This window comes from Polypterus senegalus, chromosome 13, assembly GCF_016835505.1.
Source record: "Polypterus senegalus isolate Bchr_013 chromosome 13, ASM1683550v1, whole genome shotgun sequence".
Lineage (NCBI taxonomy): Eukaryota > Metazoa > Chordata > Cladistia > Polypteriformes > Polypteridae > Polypterus > Polypterus senegalus.
In genome coordinates this window covers 18,133,644-18,146,524 of record NC_053166.1, presented here as the reverse complement: position 1 = coordinate 18,146,524, position 12,881 = coordinate 18,133,644, and the positions used below count along the sequence as shown (strand labels likewise).

General features: G+C 41.2%; 1 protein-coding gene across 3 annotated transcripts in view; it reads right to left on the bottom strand.

Moving 5' to 3' along the window:
• The window catches only part of LOC120542238 (teneurin-2-like), a 1,685,504-nt gene that overhangs the window by 21,879 nt on the left and 1,650,744 nt on the right, over positions 1 to 12,881 (bottom strand). For all 3 annotated transcript variants that reach the window (XM_039774544.1, XM_039774546.1, XM_039774547.1), the window contains 2 exons: positions 7,810 to 7,985; positions 4,811 to 5,046 (listed from right to left, as the gene is read on the bottom strand). In XM_039774544.1, the coding sequence (XP_039630478.1) occupies positions 4,811 to 5,046; positions 7,810 to 7,985 (412 nt within the window). The remainder of the gene's footprint in view (positions 1 to 4,810; positions 5,047 to 7,809; positions 7,986 to 12,881) is intronic.

The window sequence follows — 12,881 nt, the reverse complement described above, 5'->3', positions numbered from 1 at the left end:
TTAGCAGGTCCACTACTAGCGCCCTGTACTTTTCTCAGGTTCACCCTGAGCACATGTGACAGACGCGAAAAGGGTCTGGAGAAGCCGTGGAGAACGTTATGGTGCCTGTAACATCGTTCAGCATGAGCGGTTTGGTGGTGGGTCAGTGATGGAGGGACGCACAAACCACTACAGACTAGACAATGGCACTTTGACTACCATTAGGTATCGGAATGAAATCCTTGGGTCCATTGTGAGACCCTATGCAGATGAAGTGGTCCTCCTGGTGCACGACAATGCCTGACCTCATGTGGTGAGAGTATGCAGGTAGTTCCTGGAGGATGAAGGAATTGATACCATTGACTGGCCCCCACGCTTACTCACCTGACCTCAATCCGATAGAACACCTCTGGATGGGACATTATGTTTTCGGTCCATCCGACACCACCAGGTTGCACCTCAGAATGTCCAGGAGCTCAGTGATGCCCTGGTCCAGATCTGGGAGGAGATCCTGCAGGACACCATCCGTCGGCTCATTAGGATGTTGTCAGGCATGCATACAAGCACGTGGGGGCCATACAAATGATTGAGTACGATTTGGAGTTGCTACAATGAAATTTCAGCAAAATGGACTAACCTGCCTGACATATCATTTTTTCACTTTGATTTTAGGGGTGTCAGCCCTCAAGTAGGTTAATCATTTTCATTTCCATCAATTGATGTGCCATCCTAACACATCACCATATCAGTCCAGATATCCAGCAGGATTTTTTTTCCCATTGACATCTGATGTGTTTTCAAAGTGTTCCTTTAATTTTTTGAGCAGTTTACATTGATACCTTTTATTATCAAGATACAATTAAATTGATTTAGAAATACTGCTAAGCCATCACTAGTGTGTATAATGGCTATTAGTACTCAAAATAACTGATTTTTAGTTTATTATTCACATTTGACTGCAACGCCTACCAACCACTCCTGTAATGTCCATATGGTCAGCTTCCTTAGTTTATCCTTAATTAGTCAGGTTTAAATGCTAATGGGTTATTAGAGAAACCTTTGCAATTGCATTAGCACCACTGAAACCTGTTACTCTATTCAGTTGAGGAGAAAGATACTGGAATTCCTAAAGTTCAGTTCTGGGTTCAAAAATGTCCAAAATGAGACAGCTTTCTAAAAATAACATGTCAGCCTTTTGATTTTGTTGCAGAATGAAGGTTATTCCATGTGACAGATTGTCAAGAAACCTCCAATTTCTTGTAAGGGTGTCTATTACTGTTTTGAGAGGAGAGGGTGAACTGGACCTAACCAGGGCAGAAAAAGAGGAGGAAGGCCCAGGTGGGCACATTCATCAGAGGAGAAGGACATTAGAGTGTGTAGTGTGATAAACAAACACTTCAAAGTCCTCAGTTGGCTTCTTCTTCAAATATACGTCAAACACTAGTGCCATCTGCAACAGTGAAAAGACGACTTTGGGGTGCTGGCCTTAGAGGCAACGTTTCAAAGAAAAAGCCATACATGAAACTGACAAATGAAAAGAAATGACTAAAATGGGAAAAAGAACCAAATTAACATCATTTTGGACCACAATTTTTAAATGCCTTTCAGACAGCCTTGGTGTCACAATCCCTCCTAATCCATTAACAGCTGTGTTGGGTGGGCTCCCAGAGGAGCTTAAAGTGGAGAAGGACAAACAAACTGGAATTGCCTTTACTACACTATTGGCACGTTGACTTGTCTCGCTCAACTGGAAGAATCCTAACCGACCTCTGTTATGTCAGTAGGTAACTGATGTTATATATTATCTGAAACTGGAAAAAAATCTAATTCTCACTTGCAGGATCTGTGCAAAACTTTTTCAAAACCTGGCAGGATCTAATTAATAACCTGTTAGAATAAGAATTTCAATTTAGGAAGCGGATTCTCTCCCCTCTTTTGTGTTAATTTATTTGTATTCATTTATTAATTTATCTATTGAGGAAGAAATATTATTAACTGTAATGATTATAAGTAGTTAACTCACAATACCAAGGACTGTACTATATATTAATCATGCTAAAAAAAGCTATGTGATTTGTTCTTCATTTATGTAGAAAAAAATTAAGCTTGTGCACAGAATTAAGAGACTAACTTGCATTCTTTTATGAGAAACTGCTGACCTCTTGATACTAACAGAACACCCTGTGATATTATAAATCAGTTGTGGCCATTTTCTGAACTCTTGCTTAAAACTATTTGAGCATATTTCTGAAAACTGTGAGTGCCCTGATAACCTCTTTATCTGAAAGAAGCAACGTGCACATTCCAATTCAGGGAGTCGCAAGCTATTGTAATTTATGTATAACCTCAAAATTAACTGCCATATATATATATTTTTTTGTTTAATACACAAACTAGGTATGAAGAGGGAAGCCCCACGTTAGGCTGCAGGCTGTCTGATCTGACCAGTTAGTGGCACTGAGCTGAGAGGGGCTGCAGCCTCTTTGACTCGTCAAGAATAAAGAAATGACTCTTTACTTTAAATTGGTGTTTGTCTCCTGTTGTTTTCTGACTTTCTTCGACCACACTATGCACTTATTTTTACTAGTTTAAAGTTTTACTCTGTTGGCCTAGCTCTCTTACTCATGGGTTGGGGTTGATTTGTTTTGAACCTAGTTTTGTTAAACTTGGCTTGCTTGTATGGAATGTTATTTGATCTTAATAAAATCAATAAAATGCTTAAAAAAATAAAATGGGCAAAAGAACACAGACATTGGATGGAAGATGAGTGGAAAAGTGTGAAAGTGTATTGTGGCCAGCATTCTGGAGTTGTCTTTTCTCTGTTGCAGATGTCTATCTACTGTTTAAAACCACGTAAACCAAATATTACCCAGGAGTTTCCACTCTACGGCAGGTACCAAGCCTAGATGGCATGCCAGTCGACTGCAAGGCACAATCGCTCAGGGCCAGTTTACTGTAGAGGCACCAATTAATCTAACACACATCAAGTGGAATACCCATTGGACAACACAGAAACGCTACATCGGCAGTGACCTAGCTGGGCACAAATCCCAACTCCTTAAAGCTATGAAGCAGCAGTGCTAACCTCTTCTTTAAACATGAACAAAGCAGCAAAATAAATACATAAAAACAGAGTGGGAGAGAGCTTTCAATTCACATACACTACTAGTCTACCCTCTGCTGGTTGCCAGCGGCATTGAAGGTATTAAAATAAAAAAAACAAACACAACAATTTGTTTTCTCTTACTCATATTTGTTTTTATAAAGTACATTTTTCATCAGTGTTTTTTGATCTGTCTAGCCTTTGCCATCTGTCTTTTTATGCAGTATTTTAACCATCTGTATTGTATGTTCAATTTCACATCCATCTATCTATCTATTATATAGTGCCTTTCACATCTATGTATCTATTACCTGTATATAGTGCCTAGTGCCTTTTCTATCTATCTATTATATAGTGCCTTTCCTATCTATCTATCTATCTATCTATCTATCTATCTATCTATCTATCTATCTATCTCATAATACAACTCAGAGTCCTGCCACGTGCAAAAGTTCGCTGACGACACTGCTATCGTGGGCTGCATCAGGAGTGGGCAGGAGGAGGAGTACAGGAACCTAATCAAGGACTTTGTTAAATGGTGCGACTCAAACCACCTACAACTGAACACCAGCAAGACTAAGGAGCTGGTGGTGGATTTTAGGAAGTCCAGGCCCCTCATGGACCCCGTGATCATCAGAGATGACTGTGTGCAGACCTATAAATACCTGGGAGTGCAGCTGGATGATAAATTGGACTGGACTGCCAACACTGATGCTCTGTGTAAGAGAGGTCAGAGCCAACTATACTTCCTTAGAAGGCTGACGTCCTTCAACATCTGCAATAAGATGCTGCAGATGTTCTACCAGACGGTTGTGGTGAGCGCCCTCTTCTACGCGGTGGTGTGCTGGGGAGGCAGCATAAAGAAGAGGGACGCCTCACGTCTGGACAAACTGGTGAGGAAGGCAGGCTCTATTGTATGCATGGAGCTGGACAGTTTGACATCTGTGGCAGAACGATGGGCGCTGAGCAGACTCCTCTCAATCATGGAGAATCCACTGCATCCACTGAACAGGATCATCTCCAGACAGAGGAGCAGCTTCAGTGACAGACTGCTGTCACCATCCTGCTCCACTGACAGACTGAGGAGACCCCACACTATGTGACTCTTCAATTCCACCCGGGGGGTAAACGTTAACATTATACAAAATTATTGTCTGTCTTTCATATCTTCATTGTTATCACTCTTTAATTTAATATTGTTCTGCTGGAGTATGGAAATTTCCCCTTGGGATTAATAAAGTATCTATCTATCTATCTATCTATCTATCTAAGAATCGCATGTTTATTGATGTGGTCATTTAACTGCATAATGACTGCCTTCTCTAGAATTTTACTTAAGAAAGGCTGGTTAATTTTGGGATTAATAAAGTATCTATCTATCTATTATATAGTGCCTTTCATATCTATCTATCTATCTATCTATCTATCTATCTATCTATTACCTGTTATATAGTGCCTTTGATATGGTCAATCCATTCTCATATTTGCCATTTTTGTACAGTGTTGCATTTATCTGTCAATCTACATTGTGCCTTCTGTGTCTGTTTTTGAATTATGGCACACATTATTCACAGCTGGTGATAAAGTAACATATGAAAGCCAGGTAATATCTAAAAGATCAAATACAGAATGGTATACTGTATTTGTAAGATGCTTTTTTGTTTTATTATTTATGCATTGTATTTTTCACTTAGCTGCCTTAGACGCCTTGGTAACCCCATTACGTACCCTCAGTTTCCTGCCAAAGACGGTGACTTTGCCTTTAATTTGCTCCTTTCTTAAGCGCCACTCGATGGAGTTGAGTCCGTTCTCCATCGGCAGGGTGATGTTTCTGCGTCCAATAGTGGGGCTCACTGTGCCAGCGAGGATATGCGGCTCTGTATGAAAGCTTATTCCCATTCCATTGGCATACATCACACGCAGCGTCCCATTGTTGCACAGCTGGTAGCTGTTTCTTACTTGATCTACACAGAGACACACAGAAAAAGAGAGGGAGAAAAAAGAGTAGACGGTTATGCTAATATTAACTGCACAAAATTGGAGACTGAAATTAGCTCTGAATCTTAAACAAGCACAATTTTCTCATATGCGATGTGACTGCTAATTGTTAATTATCCCCTTGCCAAGTTTAATGCATATTTTTGCACAGATACATTAGTTTTCCTCAAATGCAACAACCGTCGAGTTGATGCACATAATGAATAAATACGCAATGCACAAAAAAAAAAAAATTACATCAAAGAGTACAGTTTACTAAGTGAAAGAAAAAAAAATTAGCCTTGTATAAAATGAAATGAGTGCATGCATAGAGAAGTTCTAGACAGCAAATGCACATTACACCTACTCTTTTATTTACGATCTACGGCACTAGGTGTCAGAAGCGCTGCATCCCTGCCTACTTCCCCACAAAGGCAGCTTCAAAATAAGCAAGAACTACTGATAGATGTTATTTCTGGGCAGCCTTCACTTCAGGGTGACGCTGCTGTGCTATTCCCAAATAAGATCAAATAACTGGTGGCTTTGGAGATGGCATTTCTTTTTAGTAGACCCATGGGCAGAGTTTCATATAAATCTTTAAACTTTTTTATTCCCTAAGCTGAAATCATTTCTTAGCCCTGCTATGTCGGAATTTATTTTTCTGTCACAGGTCCTAGAAGTTATTGGTCTAATGTAATAACTCATTTTAGTTTGTTGACTACTAAATGCAATTTCTGACTTACTGCAGGAGTCGTAATATGCAGCGACGTCGAACAGACGGCGGTGTTTGTGAAATCGCTAAAATGGTTGTTTTGTTAAATGTGCCAATTTAAAGAAGTGAATCAACATGCTTGAAAAGAAGTATAGAAAGAAAGGATGGGGTTAGTATAATCATTCCAAATAGAGGTATAAAGTAGCAAGTTAATGACTTAGAAGTACGGTAGTCAGAATTATTTTAATACAGAAAGTTTCATAATAAATATGTAGAATGACCCCCATTGCATAAGGTGCTAGAATGTAAAATATGGTTGCTGTTGGCACCATGTGTGACTAGGAGCCCATTGCTATACCGACTTGCCCACCTGCTGTATGGTCAAAAATGTTTGTGGACATCTGACTGTCACATCTATATCAGCTTGTTGGACTTCCCATTCCAAAACCATGGGCATTAATATGGAGGTGGTCCAATTTAACAGACTCCACTCTTCTTTCCACAAGATTTTGGAGTCTGTCTGTCCAAAGAACCTCTGTGAAGTCAGGCACTGATGGTGGACATGAAGACGTGGCTCACTATCGGCGTTCCGATTCATCCCAAAGGTATTCAGTGGAATTGTGATCAGGAGTGTGTGCAGACCATTGAGTTCCACCATGACTTGATGGACCTGGCTTTGTGAACAAAAGCACAGTTATGCTGCCTTCCCCAAATGGCTGCCCACAGTTGTCTTAAATGACTTTGTATGCTATAGCATTAACAATACCCTTCACTGGGACCAAGAGGCTGAGCTCAAATCCTGAAAAACAATCCCAGACCACTGACTCTCCTCCAGGAGGTAACACTCTTCTGGCATCCAGTACACCCAGAATGGTCCATCAGACTGCTGGATAGTGAAGTGTGATTCATCACCCCACAATTCTACTACTCCAGAGTCCATTCACCCAAAAGAGCATTTATGAGGTCAGGTACTGAATCTGGACAAGGACACCAGCCTCACAGTCGGTGTTCAAATACATCACAATGGTGCTCAGTAGGTTTGAGATCAGAGCTCCCGACTTGTTACGGACCTGGCTTTGTACAAAGGGACACACTCATGCTGGAACAGAAAAGGGTCTTCTCCAAACTGTTGCCATAAAGTTCAAAGTGCACAATTCTCTAAAATGTCTTGTAGCATTAACAGGACCCTTCACTGGCACCAAGAGGGTGAGCCCAAACCCTACCATCATCCCTCCTCCACCAAGCTATCCAGTAGGCACTATGCAGTCCAGAAGGTAGCGTTCTCCTGGCAATCCAGTACTGTATATTCATTAAGCTCATAGTGTGTCCATTTCTTTTTCTGAGAAATGATAAAGTGATAATGCGAAGCTTCTTCCCATTGTACAGAAATGTGATCGTTCAACCAGATTAGCTGGAGACCGTGCATGTGGATGTGATGGACCGGTGTTCTCATGCAAGTTCGGTTCCTGCCTTGTGAGCCACATCACTGTTTTATACTCCGAATCCCCACAACCATCTTTTGTGAAAGGAACATTCAGAAATTGGGTTGATAAGGATGTGTGATTCTCCATTAGGAATGTATTGTTACATGTTCATTTTGGTGAGGTCTATACTTGAGTGGAGTTTGCATGTTCTTCCCAGGACTGTGTGGATTTCCTCCCACAGTCCAAAGCCATGCCAGTTAGGTGGACTGGCAATACTAAATTGGCCCTAGTGTGTGCATATGTGTGTGTGTGTGTGTTTGCCCTGCGATGGACTAACACCCTGCCCAGGGTTTGTTCGTGCCTTACACCCAATGCTAGCTGCGATAGGCTCCAGCCAACCCAATGACCCTGTTCAGGACTAAGCAGGATGAAAAATAACTGACATTTTGGATAGATTTTTCCATCATAAACAGAAACAAACATGTCAGCAGCTTTTATGTTCTGCTGCTGGACAACAAAATGAAAAGAGAGAGAATGCCACAGAAAGCCCCAGTTTAGACCGTAGTGTACCAACAGAACAATGCACTTGCAAAACAAGAGACATGTAAACGCACCTTGAACAACAGTATAGGATGCCTCAACAGAAGACAGATTAGTGATGACCGTAACATCGTCATCTCTGTTGGAGTTTTCGATATCGATGTTGATCGATTTCTCCATTTCACGATGTAAACTTGTCACTAGGCCAGTTGGGGATGTTACGTTGGTCAAACGTCCCTCACTGTCATACCTGTGAAGAAAGACATACATTTAGTTACAGATCAAAAATGTGCACATTTGTTTGCTTAGCAGATGCTTTTATCCAAAGTGACTTACAAAAGGGGTCAACATAATGGAATAAACATCAGTCTGAGAAAGTTTGGGAACAAGTGTGACAGGATAAGGGCACAAAACCGATCATCACAAGCGAAGAGCTCAGAAGAATATACAAGCGAGTTAGATTTTTTAGCTTATAAAAACCTTACAGCTAATATCACCAAACAAGACAGTCTTCAAACAATCTGAGGGAGTCTGAACTTGGAATGGAGGTGGGCAGCTCACTTCACCAGCTAGGAGCTACACAAGCAAAGAGGCTGGGCTAAGGTGGCATCACCAGGCCTCATTCATTAACAGACCTAAGTGGTCAAGAAGGAGCACAGGAGCTCACAAGTGACTTCATATATCTAGGTACTGACCCACTGACCGCTCTGTAGGCAAGCATCAAGGGTGTGAGAGTAATAAGTGCTGCTACAGTAAGCGATTGGAAAAGAGGAGTGACACGTGCCCAACTCGGCTGGTTGAACATCAGATGCGTTGCTTCATTTAAAACATCTGTAGTGGCTCGGTGACACGTGCCGCCATCCCTGTCAGCAGAGAGTGGCAGTAGTCCACACGTAACAGGACCAAAGCCTGGACCAGGAGCTGCGCAGCATATTCAGTTAGATATGGTCAGATCTTGGAGATATCCTATAGAGCAGGGATCCATAACTCTGGTCCTGGAGGGCCCCATTGGCTGCAGGTTTTCATTCTGACCCTTTTCTTAATTGGTGGTCTGTTTTTGCTGCTAATTAACTCCTTTTCCTTTCATTTTACTTGACTTGTTTTTTCAGATTTGTTCCCCTGAATTTCTTCATCGTTCCTCTGATTTGCTTCATTTCTTTTCTTAAATGGCACCCAAACAGAAATGAAATGTGAAGTGAGTGAGCCAACAGAAAACCAACAAGGTCAGGGCCTCAAACTCCAACCAATTTCACTCCAACCAGTTGCTTAATTAGGCTCTGATTCTTGTTGTTAATTAAAGCCGTTCTTTAATTCCATGGCTTGTTGTTGCTCTCACTGTTTCAATAGCAGACATTTGTGAAATCGTTGATTTTCTCTTTTTTAAGAGCTCTGGTCAAATGTTTTGTGGACGTGAGCAGATCACCATTCCTGACACCTTCACCTTTCTTTATTTTCAGATATTGTATGATGGATACCAGTTGTTTTGGCTCATTTTGTATCTCATTATTGTTTGGCTGCTAATTAAGGAAAAAAGAAACAATTAAGGGGTCTGAGTCTTCAAGAGCAAATCAAATCAAATAAATTCAAAAGAAGTAATTAGCAGCAAAAAACAGGTCACTAATTAAGAAAAGTGTTAGAATGAAAACCTGCAGCCACTGCGGCCCTCTGAGACTGGAGTTGGGGACCCCTGATATTGGGTAAATCTGCAAGACCGAGAGTCCACTGAAAAGTGGTCAATGAAGGACAGCTGATCATTGATCCACACCCTAAGGTTGCATAAACACTTGGCGGGTGTTAACAATAATGAGCCGAGCTAAACAGAGATGGGCTGCATGAGTAGACAGAATCGCTGGGAAAAAGAGGAGAGGGCCCAGCACTGAGCCTTGGGTCACCAACCAGGAGGCTTGCCTGGTGCACCTTTGACATCTTCTCACCAGGAAACACAGTAGGATCTACCCAAGAGGCAGATGGAACTGGTGGTTGACTGTGTCAAAGGCAGAGGAGTGATCTAGCAGCAGGAGGACACTTTGGTAGCTCTAGACAGCTTTAGCATGTCGACAGCAATAGAGCCATCTTGGTGACATGGACCTTCCTGTGGCCAGACTGATTAGAGTCAAGTTGTCTGTTCTTAGTGTTGGTAGTGAAGAAAATGGAGTTACTGTATATAAAATATGGAAACACTGCAGATATGGAAGTCCTGGGGTACCTTTGTGGCTGTGGGTTTTCATTCCATCCAGTTTCTCAAATGAATGGTTCATTCTTTCTTCTAAATGATCAAACTGTTTCATTAGTTTTTATCTTCTCTTTTTTTGCACTCAGAAATATATGCTAGTATATTATATTATAATACTGATGCTCTGTGTAAGAAAGGTCAGAGCCGACTATACTTCCTTAGAAGGCTGGCATCCTTCAACATCTGCAATAAGATGCTGCAGATGTTCTATCAGGCTGTTGTGGCGAGCGCCATCTTCTATGCGGTGGTGTGCTGGGGAGGCAGCATAAAGAAGAGGGACGCCTCATGCCAGGACAAACTGGTGAGGAAGGCAGGCTCTATTGTAGGAATGAAGCTGGACAGTCTGACATCTGTGGCAGAGCGACGGGCACTGAGCAGGCTCGGGATCAATAAAGTATCTATCTATCTATCTATCTATCTATCTGTCTATCAGTTATATAGTATCTATCTATCTATCTATCTATCTATCTATCTATCTATCTATCTATCTATCAGTTATATAGTATCTATCTATCTATCTATCTATCTATCTATCTATCTATCTATTAAACATGTTAAAAGTCGGAATTGTTTGCCATATTTTTTAATGCTGACTAAAGAGAAGCAACAACTTTAGTAGAAAATTCACATGTGCAGTAATTAATAATAAAAAAGGGCTTAAATAACTGGAACATAAAAAAGAGCAAAATCATAAAAAGCAAGAAAAAGAACAATTAATGTCGCACACGGAAATGCTTGATACATCCGCCTGAAAAATGAGCAAACCCTGGATTCTTCTTTCCTTTTCTTCATCTTCATGCTTTCAGACTTCTGGTCTGGTCTGGTCTGGTCCATGTGCTCTCCACACAGCTCCATCCTTCACCCCCTCCATCTTCAGATCTTCTTTTCTTTATTCATCCACCTCCACTTTGGCCTCCCTCATTTTCTCTTCCCCTGGACTTTCATTCCCATCACTCTTTTGCCCACATCTTCATCTTCACTCTCCTGTACTTTCTTAGATTTCTCTCCTACTTTCGTTGTACCTCTGATTGTCTCATTTCTTATTCTGTCTTTTTTGTAACTCCGCAACTCCCTCTCAATGTTCTCATTTCTTCCAAATCCAACTTCTTCTCCTGTGCCCCCATTCACTGCCCATGTCTCAGCTCCACACATTACTGCTGGTCTTACCACTTCTTACCTTTAACCTTGGTCTTAATTCTTCAGTTCTTCAATACTCCTGATATCTTCTTCCAAGTGTGCACTCTATGAGTTATCTCTGCTTTTAAGATCGTAGATATTTAAATGTATCGACTCTTTTCAGTAACTCTCCCTGCAGGCTAACTTCTGAATCCTGGTCATCATTAAACCTCAGATAGTCTGTCGTCTTCTTCCTAATTATCATCAAACCCCTATCTTCCAAAGACCTCCTCCATTCTTCCAACTTCATCTCTTCTGGTGTTACACCACAAAATGTCATCGGCAAATGGACTGGACTTGCATCTGGACTGACTCAAGAAAAGGCAGAGACTGGGAAATAACAGCTGGAGTCCAGGGAAAAGCAGAAGGTGCTTTGGATGAACATTTGCAGTTAGGGTGGTCCGCAAGACTTGAGGACCACTTAGGTAAGTCTTTTATTACTAATTAGCTCACAAATTAATGTACCCTGAAGCAGCGACCCTGTTTTAACACTCTGTGTCATTTGCACCCGTGTCTGCGCTGCTCATCACTAATTATCAGTATTTGGATACAATTTGAGGAGCAAACTCCACAGACAGAAGGTGAATTGACAAAAAATGGTAAAAGAAATGTTTCACGCTATGACCAAGAAAGAAAACTTCTGAATTTCTTTGCAATGCAAATATCATATTAGAGCAGTTACCTTAATGACAAATAAGAAAAGAACAAGGCCATCTAAACCATTAGACCGATGAGACATTAGGGTGATCCACTGACTTGTGAAACTGGTTGGAATTAAAGACTGTGCAGTCACTATGCTCCTCCAGGACAGAGTTTGGGAGCCCCTGCTCCATGGCTGCATTCAGGAAATCAGAAGATGCAATTGTGTCACTTGCGACCTCCATGTGTTTGCACTTCCCAAGTGGAAAAGTAAACACAGAAGCCCCCATGAAAGTTGGTGTTTCAGAAAAAAATGCTAATGCCATGCATATGCGCCTGAGGAGCATCTTGCTGGCTCTAATCAGGTATATGGTACCACCCCAGGGCGAGAGGGGGCGCTGTTGCTAACTCTGTTGTCTGTTCCCTTCACAGCACAGACAAGACAACATAGGAAGCCGACTGACCACGCCCCCAACACTTCCACAAGTCCCACCCCTTCCGATCTTAAACACAAAGTGGCATTTCATTTCGGGTTAGACGAATCAAATGCATTTTAAGCATCTATTTTGTGTTCTAGCGCCCCCATGTGCTAGTTTACTGCAGTGCAACTAATGGTTTTGAAAAAGAATGCTAAACAATTTGGAACGGTGGGCAACCCTGACTATTTTTTTGACTGTGCAAACTCACTCGTTTTCTGTGCTAACAAATAACTCTATGGTCTGGATCAAAGAAGAAACTTATGAGCCAGAAAGGCACAAATAATATGCTGTCGCATCTGAAAAAGATTTGCATGCTCTTGGAAGCTGCAATTAAAAAAACTGCACAAAGCAACCATTGTTTACAACGAACGAACAGCAGCGCATATCAAGCTAACATCAGTTAGTCCATTACTGGCCGTCCTTCAAACGTTTACCTGCTCAGTATTCTGTATTATGGATTGAGGCAATTCATTTAATAAATACATTGAATCTATAAAATGTCACTGTACTTCCTGATTGTAGTGAAAAGCAGCATATATGATAGATAAATAAGGCATTATGTAAAATAGACTTACTGGGAAAATGATACAGTAGATATTAATTGCAATTATAAAATAAA